Source organism: Aquarana catesbeiana, linkage group LG08, assembly GCF_042186555.1.
Source record: "Aquarana catesbeiana isolate 2022-GZ linkage group LG08, ASM4218655v1, whole genome shotgun sequence".
NCBI lineage: Eukaryota > Metazoa > Chordata > Amphibia > Anura > Ranidae > Aquarana > Aquarana catesbeiana.
In genome coordinates, this window is record NC_133331.1 from 53,212,024 (window position 1) to 53,231,392 (window position 19,369).

Below are 19,369 nucleotides of genomic sequence, written 5' to 3' on the forward strand. Positions count from 1 at the left end.
TGAGTCGGGTCGCGGGTCCCGCGGACTCTATCGCCACGGGGATCTCCGCGATCGCCTCACGGAGAGGACGAACGGGGAGATGCTGATGTAAACAGCATCTCCCCGTTCTGCCTAGTGACAAGTGTCACTGATCTCTGCTCCTTGTCATCGGGAGCAGTGATCAGTCTAGTGACACACACAGCCCAACCCCCCTACAGTTAGAAAACACTCCCCTAGTACTGATTAACACCTCCCCGCCCCCTAGTGGTTAACCCCTTCACTGCCAGTGTCATTTACACAGTAATCAGTGCATTTTTAATCGCACTGATCGCTGTATAAATGACAATGGTCCCAAAAATGTGTCAAAAATGTCCGACATGTCCGCCATAACGTCAGGCATTCTATGGGTACCTACAAATTCGACATTATGCATTGACTATAGCCCCGAACTTGCAGTTCTCTTCCCCATCCCCGTTTGAAACTATAATTTTAGCAGGTAACACACAGAAAGGTATCATATCGGGAATCTATAAGATTCTAAACGCCATCTCCCTTGAAGAGCAAGGCAAACACTCTTACATGCTTAAGTGGGAGAAAATCCTTGATGAGGAACTCCCACTAGCACAATGGCAGGCGATTTGGACCCAGACAGCAAAGAGTTCAATGTGTACACTTTATAAAGAAAATGCATATAAAATTCTGTTCTTCTGGTACATGACTCCAGATGTGCTCCATACAATTTTCCCTACTAGCTCAGATAAGTGCTGGCGATGTCAGGGAGCAAAAGGCACCTTCATACATATTTACTGGGATTGCCCACTGCTTACCCCTTATTGGAAAAGGGTCCAACACCTACTATCCCATCTTCTGGAAATGCAAGTTCAAGCATCCCCAAAGTTCTTCCTACTAGGACTATCACCACTAAAACTCCGCACACCGTATAAGAAACTCGTACGGCATATACTCACAGCAGCCCGATGCCTTATAGCCCTAAACTGGAAACGCCGTACTCCACCCTCTGCCGAAGATCTTTACTCTAGAATTAAAGATGTTGAACTGATGGAGAAAATGAAGGCTAGATTGCAAGACAGATTGGAGGCACATAACAGGGTTTGGGAGCTGTGGCATCTCCGGGAGGATCCACCATGACCAAGTACCAACCTTACTCAGATGGCTTACTTCATCTTCTCTCCCCTTCTCCTTTACTCTCTTCTATCCACCTATACTACAGGCTCTAAAGATGTTTAATCATAGGCATCGATTTGCAACTGCGTAACTGAATTAACATTTCTTATCAACAAAAGGAACTGCTAAAAGTTATACGTTGAGATATCATTGAAAATTAGCACAAACTCAATACCTTTATCTCTTGAGTATATGTTTGACATTTTAGATAGATATGCTGGATAATATTTGAGATTTTTTATGCTTCTCTATTCTGTATTGCTAACACGAATAATAATAAAAACTGTTATTTGAAAAAAATAATAATGAAGGAACACCATCATTGTTTAAATGTTAAAAGAATATAACAGAATATGTAAAAAGAAAATAGACACAAAAGTTCAAAAAAAAAGACAGATTGCAAAAGATAGGACAGACGCCAAACAATTCTACAAATATATTAATATAAAAAAGGTCAGTTCTGAGCATGTAGGCCCATTACAAAATAATCTAGAGTTTGTGAATGGGGACAAAGACAAGACAGGGCCCCAACAGGACCCCAGGAAACCCTATTTAACTCCCACGGTCCTCCTCCTGTGCCCTCCACTCCCCCAAATTGTCCCCCTGTGCCCTCCACCCACCCGCAGTGTCCCCCTGTGCCCTCCACCCAGTGCCCTCCACCCCACCCCCCACAGTGACCCCCTGTGCCCTACACCCCCCCCATAGTGTCCCCTTGTGCCCTCCACCCACCTGCAGTGTCCCCTTATAAGACCCACCCACCGTATCCCCCCTGTGTCCTCCACCCACCGTGTCCCCCTGTGCCCTTCATAACCCCCAGTGTCCACCTATGCAACCCAACCCACCTCCCCCCCCCCCCCGTGTTCACCTGTGCACTCGAAACCCCCCCCCCCCCCCCCCCCCGTGTCCCCTTGTGCCCTCCACAGCGTCCTCCTGTGCCCTCCACCCCCCCACAGTGATCCCCTGTGCCCTCCACTCCCCCACAGCGTCCTCCTGTGCCCTCCACCCCCCCCCAGTGACCCCCTGTGCCCTCCACCCCCCCCACAGTGACCCCCTGTGCCCTCCAACCCCCCCACAGTGACCCCCTGTGCCCTCCATCCCCCCAAATTGTCCCCCTGTGCCCCTCAGCCCCCCCAGTGTCCCCCTGTGCCCTCCACCCACCCGCAGTGTCCCCTTGTGCCCTCCACCCAGTGTCCCCTTATGCCACCCCCCCCCCGTGTCCCCCCTGTGCCCACCACAAACAGTGTCCCCCCCCTGTGCCCTCCACCCACCTAGTGTCCCCAGGTGCCCTCCACCCCCCCAGTGTCCTCCTGTGCACTCCACCACCCCCCCGTGTCCCCTTGTGCCCTCCACTCAGTGTCCCCCTTATGCCACCCACCCCCACAGTGTCCCCCCTGTGCCCTCCACCCACCCAGTGTCCCCCCTGTGCCACTCTGAGAGACACTGCGCTGAGTCTGGAGAATCCCAGTGATCTACTGTGTGCCCTGTGTTTTGGTATTTGCCCTACTGCGTGCCCCATGGCCTGTGATGTGCCCTGCTGTGTACCCCCTGATATGCATGTGTGCCCCTTGCCCTGCTGTGTTCCGCCTGTTGTGCTCTACTATGCGCCCTGTGATGTGCTCTACTGTGTGCCCCATGCCGTGATGTGCTGTGTACTCCCTGATGTGTCCTACTGTGTGTCCCATGCCCTGGGATGTGTGCTTCATAGCCTGTGATGTGCCCTGCTGTGTACCGCCTAATGTGACCTGTTCACCAATGATGTGCCCTACTATGTGCCACATGCCCTGTGATGTGCGGCATGCCCTGCTGTGTACCTCCTGATGTGCCCCGCTGTGTACCTCCTTATGTACCCTGTACCCCCTGTGATGCACCATGCTGTGCTCAATAATGTGCCCTGCTGTGTACAGCATAATAAACCCTGATGTGTGCCCTGTGATGTGCTTAGTTCCCTGCTGTGTGCCCCATTATGTGTCCTCCTGTGCGCTCCGTGCCATCCTGTGTGCCCCATGATGCGCCCTCCTGTGTGTCCCATGATGTGCCCTGCTGTGTGCCCTGTAATGTGCCCCATGCTCTGCTGTGTGCCATGTGATGTGCCTTACTGTGTGCCCCATGATTTATGTAGTTGGGGCTTTGTATAAGTGTGTCTTGCGTGTGGGTGGGGAAACAGGGGGCCCCATGATCTTCTACTGCCGGGGGCCCCATGAGTTGTCAGTCCACCCCTGTACAGGTGTCCACACTTGTAGGAAAATTGTTGATCAGGAAGACACCTATATAACCCTCTAATCACTGACGGCTCCCCACATGCTAAAGAAGCTCATCAGAGAGCGTAATGCGTACATGTGGGAGGTGCCGCCATTCAGGGCGTTTTTTGTTTTTTTATATCAACATGGAGAGTTGATGATATGCAAGTTTTTTTTACATACCTATGTGGGTATTTTTATCCTTGTGTGCATTTTTAATAAATATTCGAAGAGAGCACTATGGTGTCCCCTTGTTATTCTGTAGCCATACACGAATGATTGAGATCCCAGGAGGAGTTTAGCGTGGTCCAGGGACGCCAAGAGGAGAATCTATCCCGTGGCACTCAGAGACATACTATCAGGCGTTTGGGACTCTGTAGTGGGGTCAATATTTGGAGGTGAGCAGGCATTCCAGCCAGAGGTGGTGGTCACTGGATATTATACATTTTTAATTTTATGAATTATCACCCTGAGTTGTACAAACAGTGGAACTTTCACATTGTTGGGACTTTATTTTGATTTTTCCACGATTGTGTTTTTCATTGGTTGCGCTAGACCAGTTCTGTTTGAATCTTTAATCACTAGCATAGTACCACTGGACTGGCGCATGTGGTGGAAGCAAAATCTTTACCAAGTAACTATAGACCTGTTATTTTAACTTCTGTAGTTGGGAAGATACTGCAGAGCTTAACAAAAGACCACAGAGATGAGTTCTTGCCGGTAAAAAAAAATTTTAAGCAACAGACGGCATGGATTTATTAAAGACAGAAGTTGTCAAACAAATCAGATTTCTTATTATGAGGAGGTAAATAAAACCTTAAACAGAGGGGTGGCTGTGGAGGTGGTATACATGGATTTTGCAAAGGCGTTTGACACAGTTCCCCAGACACGGCTAATGTGTAAGGTAAAGTCCACAGGCTTGGAAAGATCAGTTTGTAAATAGACAGAAAGATGCCTAAAAGACCGAATTCAGAGAGTAGTGGTTAATGATTCATACACTGAATGGTCTAAGGTTATCAGTGGTGTACCCCAAGGTTCAGTTTTAGGACCCTTACTTTTTAATATATTTATAAATGATATAGGGTCTGGGATTTAAAGTACCATTTCGGTCTTTGCAGATAACACCTAGCTGCAGTGCCTTGAAAAAGTATTTATATCCCTTGACATTTTCAACATTTTGTAATGTTACAATAAAAAAACAAATGTATTTATTGGGATTTTATGTGTTAGACCAACACAAAGTGGCACATAATTGTGAAGTGGAAGGAAAATGATAAATGGTTTTCAACATTTTTTACAAATAAATATGTGAAAAGTGTGGCATGCATTTGTATTCAGCCCCCCCCCCCCCCCCCGAGTCAATACTTTGTAGAACCACCTTTTGCTTCAATAACAGGTGCAAGTCTTTTGGGTATGTCTCTACAAGCTTTGCACATCTAGAGAGCACCATTTTTGCCCATTCTGCTTTGCAAAAAAGCTCAGGCTCTGTCAGATTGGATGGAGAGAGTTTGAACAGCAATTTTCAAGTCCTGCCACAGATTCTGAATTGGATTTAGGTCTGGACTTTGATGGGGCCATTCTACTACATGAACATGCTTTGATCTAAACCATTCTATTGTAGCGCTGGCTGCATGATTAGGGTCAATGTCCTGCTGGAAGGTGAACCTCTGCCCCAGTCTCAAGTCTTTTGCAGACTAACAGGTTTTCTTCTAAGATCGTCCTATATTTGGCTCCATCCATCTTCCTATTAACTCTGTCCAGCTTCCTTGTCCCTGCTAAAGAAAAGCATCCCCACAACATGATGCTGCCACCGACCATGTTTCATGGTGGGGATGGTGCGTTCAGGGCGACGTGCAGTGTTAGTTTTTCGCCACACATAGCGTTTTGCTTTTAGGCCAAAAAGTTCAATTTTGGTCTCCTCTGACCAGAGCACCTTCTATCGCGTTTGCCGTTTCCCCCACATGCCATCTCGCAAATTGCAAACAGGACTTTTTATGGCTTTCTTTCAACAATGGCTTTATTTTTGCCACTCTTCCATAAAGGCCAGATTTGTGGAGTGCATAACTAACAGTTGTCCTGTGGACAGATTCTTCCACCTGAGCTGTGGATCTCTGCAGCTCCTCCAGAGTTATCATGGGCCTCTTGGCTGCTTCTCTGATTAATGCTCTCCTTACCCGGCCTGTCAGTTTAGGTGGACGGCCATGTCTTGGTAGGTTTGCAGTTGTGCCATACTCTTAACATTTTCATGTGATGGATGGAACAGTGCTTCATGAGATGTTCAAAGCTTGGGATATTTTTTTATAACCTAAGCCTGCTTTAAACTTCTTGGCCTTCATGATGCTGCTTGTTCACTAAGGTTCACTAACAAATCTATGAGGGCTTCACAGAACAGCTGTATTTATACTGAGATTAAACTACACACAGGTGGACTCTGTTTATTAATTAGGTGACTTCTGAAGGCAATTGGTATCACAAGATTATTATGTGCCACTTTGTGTTGGTCACATAAAATCCCAATAAAATACATTTACATTATTGGTTGTAACGTGACAAAATGTGAAACATGTCAAGGGGTGTGAATACTTTTTCAAGGCACTATAAGCAGTGGAATAATGTCCTTTCATGATGTTGCCTACTTACACGCCAACCTCAATGCACAGATTCACTGGGTAACTGTGTGACAAATGACTCTGAAAAAGTCACCTGTCTAGTGATGAAACCGGTCGGGAGGAGCCAGTGACGAGCAGTGCTGTGTGTACACTGTTGGCGCGTGAGGAGATCCCAGCTGTTAGCTGTATTCAACTGACCTTACCATATACGATTTATTCTGCTGAAAAGTGTGAGTGAATCTTTACCCTCAATTTATAGGGATTACATATCACACTGCCTGCGCAATGGTCCCTCTTCTTTTTTTGTTGTTTCATACTGCGGAAGTTCTTTGAAAGCCAGGAGCCAGCCCATGCTAATGAGCAGCTGAATATATCATCAGGGAATCAGGCAGAAATGTTTTTCCCCCTGCTGCAGCAAATTGGATCATGCTTTATTGGGGTTTTTTTTGCCCATCTCTGGATCAGCTGTGGGTATAGGACTGTGTATGTATATGTATGTATGTGTATATATATATATATATATATATATATATATATATATACACGGCTTCCCCTCCTATTGATTGCACTAGATCAGGGGTGCCCAACTGATGGCCCGCAGTGCCCTCTGATGTGGCTCGCCACCTCCAGCAAGCCCAGATCGCGGGTTTCCAACACGCCATCCCTGACCATCAGAAGAATGTGACGAACAGATCCAGTGCTAGAGGAAGCGGAGCTGATGCATTCTGTATAGTGCCGGCTCCTGTCATAGGCAGAGTGATACCAAATGCACTCCGCCTGTGACAGGAGCAATACAGGAAGCATTGGCTCTGCTCTCTACCGCAACTGCATGCTTCCTCCAGCGCCGGCTCCATTCACACTGATGCTGGGGATGGCCGAGGCTGCACTGATGGGCACTGAAAGGCTGCACTGATGGGCACAGATAAGGCGGCACTGATGGGCAGCACTGGTGATAAGGCACTGATTGGTGACATTGATAGGTGGCACTGTGGGCACTGATAGGTAGCGCTGGTGGGCACAGATGACTCCACAGCTGCTCTCCTTTATCGGGAACAATGCCCATCTGACAGCAACCGGTGGTCAACATTTTTTTTTCTCCTCACAAAAATAGCCGATTACCGGCTCTGTTTACATCACATGATCAGCGGCCATAGGCCGACAGTTGATCACGTGGTAGGGGGTCGGGATTGACCCCTTACTCCGATCTGTGATCAGCCGAGTCTCATAGACTCGCTGATCACATAGCACGCCGCGTGCACCCTGTCCGCGCTGTAGCCATCATTCGGCTATAGCGCGGACGGGAAGGGATTAAAAACACATGTACAAAAAATACCAAATGGCTGCTTACATTTAAAAATGCCTTCTCCTGGCATTGAGGATACTCACTTGTATTACTGCGCAGGGATCATCAGCCGCCCAGCTGATTAAAAAAAAAAAAAATTGTCACTTTTATTCCTATTACAAGGAATGTAAACATCCCTTGCAATAGAAAAAAGCATGACAGGACCTCTTAATATGAGATCTGGGGTCAAAAAGACCCCAAGATCTCATATTTACATTAAAATGCAATAAATAAATAAAAAAATTGTCATAAAAAAAAAATGTCCCTTTAAGAGCTGTGGGCGGAAGTGACGTTTTGACGGCGCTTCCGCCCTGCAGTGTCATGGAGATGGGTGGGCCATCTTCCCCTCATTTGTCTCCATGCACAGCAAGTGACAAGACGCGATTGCCTCCGCCGTTGCTGACGGCTCCGGTAATCGGCGGAGGGCACCGGATCACGGCAGGAGGGGGGGCCTCTCCCGCCACCAATAAAAGTGATCTTGAGGCAAATCCGTCACAGAGACCACTTTTATCTTGTAGCGGACCACCCGCTGAAAAGGAGGATACCTGGGTTATAGCAGCTAGTTGCTGCCATAACAATGATATCCTCCTTCTAACACCCAATGTAAAACTGCGGCGGGTGGTCCATAAGTGGTTAAATGTATTAATTATTTATCTTCATTTTTTAATTTTTACACCGTCTGTTTACATTTTCTTTTATCACTTTTATTCTCATTACAAAGAACGTAAACATCCCTTGTAATAGAAAGAAGGATGTCCTCTTTATGGGGCGAACCAGTAATGGTAAGCCTGAGAAGATCTGGCGATGGGGGGGTTCATGCCCCCTCCCCCCACTTCAGAAACCGTCCCAGCGGGCTCATGGAGCTCGAAACCGGTTTCATGGGAAAGCAGGTCATCTGGTGTTCAACCCCGGTAAGCCACTTGCAGACGGCAACGAATATATACGCATTGTGGTCAGCAAGTGGATAAACTCAACTAAAGCTTTTAAAAGTTCTCAATAGTATAATATTACTTTCCTTTATCAATATCACATATACTGTACTTTTAACGTTTTCCTGCAAGATGCCTCATGCAAAGGGAACTTTAAAAGAGAAATATGGGTTTTTTTTTTAGTTTCATACTTAGGTGGAAGCAGCATCTGTCCCCCGCAGTCTCTGCACTGAGAACCGAGCGATCGAACATCGCCAATGGCTCGGTTCTCTTAGCTCCCCGAGCAGAGAGCTGCTGACTGTCAATCAGCAACTCACCGCTCCGCTCTCCCTCGCTCATTGGAGTGCTGAGCTGTGGAGGGGTGGGGGGGGGGGGGGGGGGGGGGGGGGGGGCGGCCAGCTCAGGCTCTCAGCGGCTGAGACGGGGTGTCAGTTCAGGCACTTGGCGGATCCAGACTTCCATTGTTGGGATGACGCGGTGCCGGGACTGATTTCTGCGACATCAGCAGAGGGCAGACTTCATCCCGCTCTCTGCTAAAAACGGGTCACAGGTGTGCAAAACGAACTGCACTTCTGTGATCCATAGGAGAAGCCCAGCCACACGAGTTTTGGCTGGACTTCTCCTTTAATCTATGTTACCCTTTTAGATGTGCACACTCCTACCTGTAAGATCTCACTGCCACCAATGGCTCTGGGTCTCTACAAATCAGCAGTGTTCCCAATAAAGAGATCACAATGTCAGCAATGACATTTGAAGCAAGTCTGTTAAATAAATAAAGCCACGCCAATGACAGCTGCAACTGTATTGCTTTTCAGGTGAACTCTATGCAGAACTTTGGGTAGAGTCAAAGCAAGAAGAAAGGGCACATGCTTTACCAACAAAAAACAGTATCTGGTAATTAGAAACGTAACTGTTTTGGGTTATGTACAGTACGCAATTGCATGTACAAATGTAACCCAAAACCTTCCTCCTCACTTAATTTTTTTTATCTTGTTCCTGTAGCAGGAAACAGCTCCCCTTCAAAATGTATTCTTTCAGGACAGCTGCAGGGAAGTCAGATCCTACTGACATAGGCATGCCCCCAGAGCTACATCTCCCTAGAGCCTTTTCTCTACACACAGGAGTTGGCTTAATAAAATTAAAGAGTGCAGAATCTGAAACCAATCAGCTTCCATGTTTTTTTTTTGTTGAAGCTTAATTGAACAAGCTTTGAAAAAGCTTCCAGTTTTAGTAAATCAACCCCACAGTGTGTAGTAGTGTCTGTCACAGGGTAGTCTCTTTGGAGTCAAGGCAACAAGGGGAAGGAAGTCAATATATGCATGCGGAGAGGATTATAAAGAGGCAGAGATAGACAGAAGTCTGTAGAACATTAGCCAGGGTAGACAATCCTCGAGTTAGCAGTGCAGCAGAGATATATTGGGGTTGAGTTACTAAAACAGGAAAGTGGTTTCTGTGCAGAGCAGCACCAGATTTTGCAATCAGCTTTCAGCTTTTTTTTTGTCAAAGCTTAATTAAACAAGCTGAAGTTACAAGTGGATTGGCCACCATGCACAGCTGCACCAGATTTTGCACTCTCCAGTTTTAGTAAATCAACACCATAGTGTTGTCAGTTCAAAAGTTAGGAGCTCACTTAATCTCTGAAGCATCAGTAGTTTTTTGCATTTACAGTGCAATAAAACATGGGAAAATGTGCTACAGAGATGTACTGATTTTTTTTTTTCTGCCAAGACAAAACACTTCAATTACAGAAAATTAAAAAAAAAATAATTGTGTTTTAGCGTTTAGTGCACTGTGATCTCCCTCTAGTGGATGTCAGTATCTATACTGTTCTCCAACTATGCACATTTATCAGAAGTCATGGGAAAGCCTAAATTTAGAAACAATTTAGAAATAGAAAATAATTTAGAAATACTTTTAGGAAAAGTCTAAATTTAAGATACAGAAAGTCTACATTTTGTAATACTGTGCTGAACAAATAGAATTATTTGCAGAAGTATAAATTAATATAGAAGACAAAAATCTTTCACGCACAAAGCATGCGTACCAATCTGTGTCATACTTTTATCTATGAATAAATGCCAAAGTTAATAAAAGCTTCCTAGCAGCAGAGGAAGCTGGCCCATAAAAGGCTCAGGTTTTTCACGTTACAGAAACACTTTGTATGAACACTGCTGTGTAAACAGCCATATAAGAGGCACCATCTATTAGGATAACTGGTAGTCATAGAATCATCTCACCTGCTTCTGCAGAGTTCACTTCTGAATTGTGTGATGGAAATGAATATCCCTTCTCCTCCATTAGTTTATGCAAAAGCTTCCCTGTTTCAAAATCAAAGGCTGAGAATTTGCTCAGAGAAAAAACACAAAAATAAAAACCTAAAAAAAAATCATGTGCGAATATAATCGTTATTTTAAAAGATGGTACTTAAATGGAGCCCTAATTTTACAAGTCTGCATGAATAAATGTTTCAGAAAAACACAACCTTTTATCATTCCAAAGATGCTGAAAGCCCTCCCATATTTCTAATCAGACAGGTTGGCATTAAGGCTCGGTTCACACTGCCACGACCTGGGATCTGACTTGTGGGACCCCAAGTTGCATGACATGTGAAATCCAAGGTTAGTCAATGAGAACGGTCTTAATTAGCACTACTGAAGTCACTCCAACTTTGGATAAGCTTCTTGTACTACTTTAAGGCGACTTCTATCCGATTTGTGCCCATAGACTTTAATGGAGGTCACCTCCAAGTCGGCTCCTCATGTACAATGATGCGATTTGGATTCGACATTACAGGCATTCCTGAAAGGCGCGTCTAAAGTCGCATCAAAGTCAGTTAGCCAATCAGGAGAGAGAGAGGGGGCAGGTCCGAACCAGGGCTCCATGTCTAAATGGACGCAGGGAGCTGTGACTCAGCTAGGGTGCTCCAATAGCAAACTGCTTGCTGTGGGGGCACTCAACAGGAGAGCCAAAGAGGGACTCGAGAAGAGGAGGATCTGGGCTAATCTGTGCAAATCCACTGCACAAAGCAGGCAAGTATAACTTGTTTGTTATTTTTAAAGGGGAAAAAAACGAAACTTAATCACTTTAAAGCTCAACTCTGGAAATTACAAAAATAGGAATATTGACATACCTGTAAATTCTATATCTTGGAGTATAGTGTAGGACACGGAAGTTTCTAGTTAGACTACGTGGGTTACATGCCACTCTCTTCAGATTGGACACTGGCAAAAGTGTAACTGAACTGCCCCTTCTCACTTAGCATGCAAAATAAGATGATCAAAGAGCAAAGGAGAGGGGGGAAATAACAGTGTCCTTTCCTGTACTCTAAGATATGGAATTCACAGGTACAGCAAAACTTTTATCATCTCAATTGTATGGTACAGGATCACAGGAATTGGTTCTTTGACCACGGGGTGTCCCCAAGCAGTAATTCGAAGGGTGGACAACAAAATAGACAAATCAGCAGCAACAGGCCCACAGAAAAAAAACAAGGGTCAATGGACCCAGTTTCTAGTGGAGGCACCAAACAACCAAACTCAAACAGCGAAAGGACAACAAAAATTTTGAAAAAATGTGAAAAAAGGAGGTGGCCCTGCAACCTGTGAGAAAAACAGATGCTAAATGCTGTATAAAAGTCCATGAACCCCAACATCTCTGGAAAAATGTGCTTAAATAATGAAGAAATGTATTCCCGGGGCAAAAAACCCTAGAAAGAGTTCAAAATAACCACCCAGTTAATTGGAGGAGGAAGAAGGAATCCCGTAAAACAGACTTCCCTGTGAGGAAACATGAGAGAGGTCAGTTCCACAGGGAAGATGTGGCAGGTAGGCATAGATAACCCCACCACCCATGAAGGTGAATTGTAAATTTTTAGACAAGCATTCAAGGAAGGACGTGGGGAGGGAGAAAGACATCCCACAGAAGGCGTTAGAAGAATATAGGTGAAGCAAGAAGAACGGCTTCCAGGATACTTTGTCCTTGTGTAACACAAGAAAGAGGATGCCCCCAAGAAAGAAAAAAAAAAAAAAGAAGAGGAACCAAGGCAGAACTAAAGCTGGCCATACACCTATAGATTATCTGCAGATTTTCTATGGTTAGATGGAAAAAGTGGGAGATTCCTCCATCCACACAGTTTAGCGAACATGGAGAAATCTGTTGCACTTTTTCCATCTAACCATAGAAAATGTGCAGATAATCTATAGGTGTGTGGCCAGCTTAAGGCTTCCAGGGGCAACAGGGTGAAAAAAAGCTTGGCTCTAACGAGCGAACGAGGACCTTTTAAAGGAAGTAACCACCTTGAACTCAAGGAAAGGCTTTGCATTGGCAAGAGTCTAAGAAGGCCCCAGGGAGACCCAAAGGGTCTGCAGAGAACAACGAAGAGGAGCCATTTCTTGCAAAGAGATTACGCAGGGAGTGCAAGAGCCAAGATGTTTGGAAGTTACAAGGCCAAACCAAGTCCTGCAGGGTACCAAGGAACAAGTTCTAGGATGGGGTTTCCCAATTGTCGTACTAGGTGAGAACTACAGTCCCTTGAAAAAGTATTTATACCCCTTGTAATTTTCCACATTTTGTCATGTTACAACCAAAAACATAAATGTATTTTATTTGGATTTTATGTGATAGACCAACACAAAGTGGCACGTAATTGTGAAGTGGAAGGAAAATGATAAATGGATTTCACATTTTTTTTACAAATAAAAATCTGAAAAAAAAGGAGTAGGGTGCATTTGTATTCGGGGCCCCCTAGAACCACCTTTCGCTGCAATTACAGCTGCAAGTCTTTTTGGGGATGTCTCTACCAGGCGCATCTAGAGTGACATTTTCGCCCATTCTTCTTTGCAAAATAGCTCAAGCTCTGTCAGATTAGATGGAGAGCGTTTGAAGAGCAATTTCCAAGTCTTGCCACAGATTCTCAATTGGATTTAGGTCTGAACTTTGACTGGGCCATTCTAACACATGAAAACGCTTTGATCTAAACTATTCAATTTTAGCTCTGGCCTTATGTTTAAGGTTGTCGTCCTGCTGGAAAGTGAACCTCCACTCCCAAGGCTTTTGCAGACTCTAACAATAGGATTTTTATAACAGCTTACCAGTAAAATCCTTTTCTTGGAGTACATCATGGGACACAGAGCACCATAGTAATAACTATGTGGGTATATGGGCACCTTCAGGTGATGGACACTGGTATACCCAATACAGGAAGTTCACTCCCTATATAACCCCTCCTCCTACCAGGAATACCTCAGTTTTTGTAGCAAAGAAATATACCTAAACCCCAGAAAGAGGGGAGGGACCTCTGTGTCCCATGATGTACTCCAAGAAAATGATTTTACAGGTAAGCTGTTGTAAAAATCCTATTTTCTTTATCGTACATCTCGGGACACTGAGCACCATAGTAATCACTATGTGGGACGTCTCATAGCAATGCTATTTGAGGGGAGGGAGAGACAACCCGCAGGGCACCCCCAGACGTAGCCTCCCTGGCGGTTTTCCCGAGTGTGGCTCGGGGTTAAAATTCAGGACCATTAGCGGTAACCCCGAGCCACACTCGGGATTACATCGCAGGGTCCTGGTGCCTCCTTACTTACCTTGTCCCCGGGATCCTGCGATGTCCCCCGCAGTGTCCGAGGGCTCCGTCCTCCTCCGAAGCCTCTCCTTGCCAGGCTCCGTTCCCTGCGAGCGTCGCGACGCACGGGGGGCAGAGCCTAGCGGCAAATTAAAAAAAAGTAAAAATCATAACACATACAGTACTGTAATCTTACAGATTACAGTACTGTATGAAATGATTTCACATCCCTTTTGTCCCCAGTGCTTTGGCCCATGCCCTGCATGCAGTTTTACATGATATACACTGTTCTTTCTGCCTGGAAACTGGAGATTGTCCATAGCAACCAAAAAGTGTCCCTTTACGTCAAAAATGGCTTTAGACCAGCTAGAAAACAGCGATAGTAAATTAGAACACTTGCAGAATTGAGCGATAGTGAATTGTGGGGAAATTTATTTTATTACTATTTATTTTTATTTTTTTTAATTATTTATTTTTATTATAATTTATGTTTTTGTGTTTCAAACTTTATCATACCCGGGATATCTACTAGACTCTGGTTTGGACAGATTTAAGTGTGTTATTGTTAAGATTTACAGACCTACAATATAAAACGCCAAATTTCCATGCAAAATAATTGTACCGCTTTCAGCACCTAAAATCCGCAATAATCATACCGCCAGGGAGGTTAAAGACTTATACTGCTGCCTGCAGCACACTGCGCTCAAAGGCGATATCCTCATGCTCTCTTACATCCACCTGATAAAACCTGGTGAACGTATGTACTGAAGACCAAGTTGCCGCCTTACAGATCTGAGCCATGGAGGCCTGGTGACGCACTGAACAAGAAGCACTAACCGCCCTGGTAGAGTGCGCTTTGACTTAAAAAGGTGGAATCTTACCCCTTAAATCAGAAGTCTGAATTCTAACTTGTGAATCCACCTAACGACAGTGGATTTCGACGCTGCCTGTCCTTTCTTAGGACCCTCTGGCAGTACAAATAAGACATAAGTCTTCTGGATCTGAGCAGTCTTCTTTAAATAGACTTTGACCGCTCTCACCACATCAAGACAATGTAGTGACTTCTCTTTCCTGGAACATGGTTTTGGAAAAAAAGAAAGAGCAGCCAATTCCAAAATCCTCCTTCCTGAGGATATAGCAACCAAGAACACTAATTTCCTTGTCAGAAGGACTAAGGGAATATGCTGTATCAGTTCAAATGGCTGTTTTTGTAACACTGACAAAACTAAGTTCAAGTCCCAAGGGTTCAAAGGTGATCTAACTGGCGGATTAAGCCGCATCACCCCTTGTATAAAACCCCGCACTAAAGAATGTGAAGCAAGCGGTCTTTGAACTAAGACCGATAAAGCCGAGACTTGGCCCTTAATAGTACTTAAGGCCAACTTCATCTCTACCCCTACTTGTAGAAAGGCAAGAATTCTGCATATGATATACCTCCAAGGGTGCCATCCCTTGGATTCACACCAGGAAACATAAGCCCTCCAGACTCTATAATATATATAGTTTATGGAAGCTGGCTTCCTTGCATTAATCAAGGTAGAGATAACTGACCCGGAAAGCCCACTATTTTTCAGAATGTGGGTTTCAATAGCCAAGCCATTCAATTTAGAGTTCGTAAGGTAGGATGGAATATCGGCCCCTGTGAGAGTAGGTCTGGCCGTAGTGGAAGGGACCATGGATCCTCCACCGCCATCTTTTACGATTTCTGCATACCAGGACCTTCTGGGCCATGCTGGGGCTACCAGAATTACCGTCTTTCTTTCCAGCTTGATCCTGCAAAGAAGTCCTGGCAGCAACTGAATAGGGGGGAATGCATAAATCAGTGAGAACTGATCCCACGGGGTCACCAACGCATCTGTTCCGCATGCGAGTGGATCCCTTGTCCTGGACACAAAGTTTAACTTCATGTTGAATCTGGTCGCCAGAAGATCTAAGTCCAGAGTCCCCCATCTTTGGCAAACAGCCTGAAAAATGTCAGGGTGAAAGGATCATTCCCCCCGGGAATAACTGCTGGCGACTCAGGTAGTCCGCCTGCCAATTCTCTACTCCCGGAATAAAGACTGCCGACAGGCATGGAACATTCCTTTCTGCCCAAGTTAGAATATGGTTCACTTCTCTCTGCGCTGCAAGACTCTTGGTGTCCCCTTGGTGATTGATATAGGCCACAGCTGTGGCATTGTCAGATTGGATCCTGACAGGACAATCCCATAACCTGAAAGTCCAGGCCTTCAGAGCCATACGCACTGCCCGAATCTCTAGGATGTTGATGGGCAAGACTCTTTCGGTTCTTGACCACTGTCCCTGGACAGTTGTCTTCTCTACCACTGCTCCCCAGCCTGAAAGGCTGGCATCTGTCGTTACCGCCTTCCAGATAACTGGTCTGAAGGATTTTCTTTTCAGCAGATTCTGGGTTAGTAACCACCAACTGAGGCTTTGGGACACCCTTGGGGACAGCCGCATTGACAAGTCTAAAGCTTGAATCGTTTTGTTCGAAGCAGACAGGATACTGTTTTGCAACAGTCTCCAATGGAACTGGGCATAGGGAACCACTTCGAATGGAGCCACCATCTTTCCTAACAACCTAATGCAAAGGCGAATGGAGGGATCTCCTTTCGACCTGACCATCCGCACCAGCTCTTATGGAGTTGATCTTTGCCTGAGGCAAGAACACCATTTTCTGGGCTGTGTCTATGATCAGACCCAAGTACTCCAGCCTTTTTAGCGGTTTTAAGGAAGACTTCTCTAGGTTGAGAATCCAACCCAGACTTTCCAGGTAACTGGTTGTAATGCGCACGTTTTGCTCCAAACGAGCCACCGACTGGTCTATTAACAATAGATCGTCTAGGTACTCCAAGACTGTTATGCCCTGTGCCCTTAACCTGGCTAGAGGTGGGGCCAGCACTTCTGTAAAGACCCGAGGTGCTGTAGCTAGCCCGAAGGGCAAGGCTACAAGCTGAAAATGCTGCTGTTCTACCTCAAACCGCAGAAACCTTTGGTGAGTGGGAAATATAGGGTAATGCAGATATGCATCCCTGCTGTCAATAGACACCAGAAGTTCTCCTCCTTGTAGGACAGACACCACTGACCTGATCGACTCCATGCAAAATGAGCGGATCTTCAGGAACAGATTCATATTCTTTAGATCTAGAATGGGTCGGACATCTCCATTTGGTTTTGGTACCATAAAGAGGTTTGAATAAACCCCCAAACCTTGCTCTTCTGTGGGGATTTGTACGATCACCCCGAGCCAGTAATCGGTCTAGTGCCCAAAACAGAGATGGCCTTTTCCCTGGAACTTTGGGAACGTTTTACCTCAGAAAAAGAGATGGTGGAAACTCCCGGAATTCTAGTTTGTACCCTAGAGACACCGTGGAGATGACCCATCTGTCCTGAATTTCCTCTTGCCAGACTTCTGAGTATTGCAGAAGTCTTCCCCCCACTCTGGCGATTGCTTTGCAGGTTTCCGCCCCCAGGACTTCTTTTGTGCCTGGGTCTGACCCTGAGGCTTTCCTCTAGAGTCTGATGGTGGAGGCCGTCGCCACTGCCTAGAGGCGGATGCCCCTGGCGCAGGAGAAAGAGTACGCTTAAATGAAGGGAGTTTATACTTTCTTTTGACTGGCAAGAGAGTACTTTTCCCACTAGAAATCATTTGGATGTATTTGTCCAAATCACCCCCAAATAGCCGATCCCCATGAAAAGGAAAACCAGTCAGGAGTCTTTTGCATGGTGCTTCGGCTGACCAATTTTTTAACCAGAGAATCCTACGTATGTGTACTAGCACAAGCAAGGTGGGACACCTGGTGAATAGTCTTCCATGGCGTATATGGCAAAACATAGCGCCTTGGTAGTTCACCAAATCGCGGGCCTGTTGTGTTGTCCTTAACCTCCTTAAAGAGGAGTTCCACCGGGGGCTCCATTAAAAAAAAAAAAAAAAAAATTAAAAGTCAGCAGCTACAAATACTGCAGCTGCTGACTTTTAATTGGACACTTACCTGTCCCTGGGTCCAGCGATGCGGGGGATCGAAGCCCCGCTCGTCCCCCCCCTCCGCTCGTCGGCACCGGCATTTTAACTGTGGGCGCCGGGCTGTGGCTTCACAGCCTGGCATCCACTGCGCATGCGCGAGCGGCGCCGCGCGCCGTGATTGCCCGCTCAATCACCTGGGACCTGTAATGGGTCCCAGATGATTGACAGGAGGGAGGGAGCAGAGCGGAGCCCTTCCTGTGCCTGGGGGGAAGTGATGTCACCAGCCCAGGCAAAGGAACAGGCAGACTACAAGGGACCACCTAGAAACAGGCATTTAGAGGCAAGTGAAAAAAAAAAAAAAATATCCAAATGTTTTTGTTTTTTTTTTAGAATTTTTACAGGTATTTTTGTTTTTTGGGTGGAACCCCACTTTAAGGGCCTGTCTAAACTGGTCCTTTAGGGACTGACAGATGCCTATTGCAGTGACTGCAGGCTGAGTAACAACACCTGCCAAGGAAAAAAAGGATTTTACAGGAATTCCAACCTTTTATCTGTTGGATCCTTAAGCATTTGTGCATAGTCTACTGGACAAGTTAGACTTTTATGCACACTGGAAATTGCAGCGTCAACTGCTGGTACATTCCATTTTTGGTGAATTTCTCCTCCATGGGATAGAGTGCTGTGAATCTCTTTGGAGGGAGAACAAGTTTATCCGGGTGAACCCATTCAGCATAAATAAGCTGTTCTAGTAATGCATGGACAGGAAACGCATGCAAAGGCTGTGAAGGTTTTAAGGAACCTAAAGAATAAACAGAACTTTCAGCTAACTCCGTTAGGGGTAGCTTGGAAGTGGAACGAACCATCTCTGTAAGAGATTGTACCAGCAATTTCTCAGATTGCGAGGCTGAAAAAGGTTCATTCACCATTGTCTCCTCTGCAGATGAGTAATCGGTTTGTCTTTCCTCCTGATCGCCTGAGGGTAACACCTCATCCTCTACCCACTGTCCCCTTGGTAAAGGGTCTGAGGTGGGGGAGAGGGATCTAACACGCTTCCTATCCTTTTGGATGGAGGATGCTATTAAAGCCGCTAATCTCCCTTCTAGGCCCTGCAGGGCAGAGGAAAAGGCATCTTCAGTCAAGTATACAGGGGCTGAGATGTGAGAAGCAGCTGCACCAATTGGTTCCAATGACTCAACCCAGGCTTGCCACATCTGGTATTTCAGGAGAGGATGACAGTGTGGAGGCACGACTGGAGTTCCCAGGGCCTGGGGGTGGAATTTTTGGTACCTTCTTTGTGGTGTCTTTTTTGGAAGCCATAGTGCTAAGCACAAAAGCAGAGGCACTAAGTAAAAGCACTATTTGCTGAGCAATAGTCTAGCAATACAATGCTGCTATAAAGTTCAGCTTGGTGCTGAGTAAAAATGTATTTCCTGTACTGGAAATGCCTGTATGCATCCCTTACGTGCCCCAGCGCTCCTGTGTCCTGTGTGTCAGACCTCCATCTCTCCAGTTGCATCTGATAGAGATCTTCTGTTAATGAGAAGCATCTGTTTTAAAT

The 19,369-nt window shown here is 45.7% G+C and overlaps 1 protein-coding gene across 1 annotated transcript in view; it reads right to left on the reverse strand.

Annotated features, from left to right (window-relative positions):
- TDRD1 (tudor domain containing 1) overlaps nucleotides 1-19,369 on the reverse strand; it is a 144,277-nt gene that overhangs the window by 44,012 nt on the left and 80,896 nt on the right. The window contains exon 9 of the mRNA XM_073597607.1: nucleotides 10,519-10,599. Within this exon, the coding sequence (XP_073453708.1) occupies nucleotides 10,519-10,599 (81 nt within the window). The remainder of the gene's footprint in view (nucleotides 1-10,518; nucleotides 10,600-19,369) is intronic.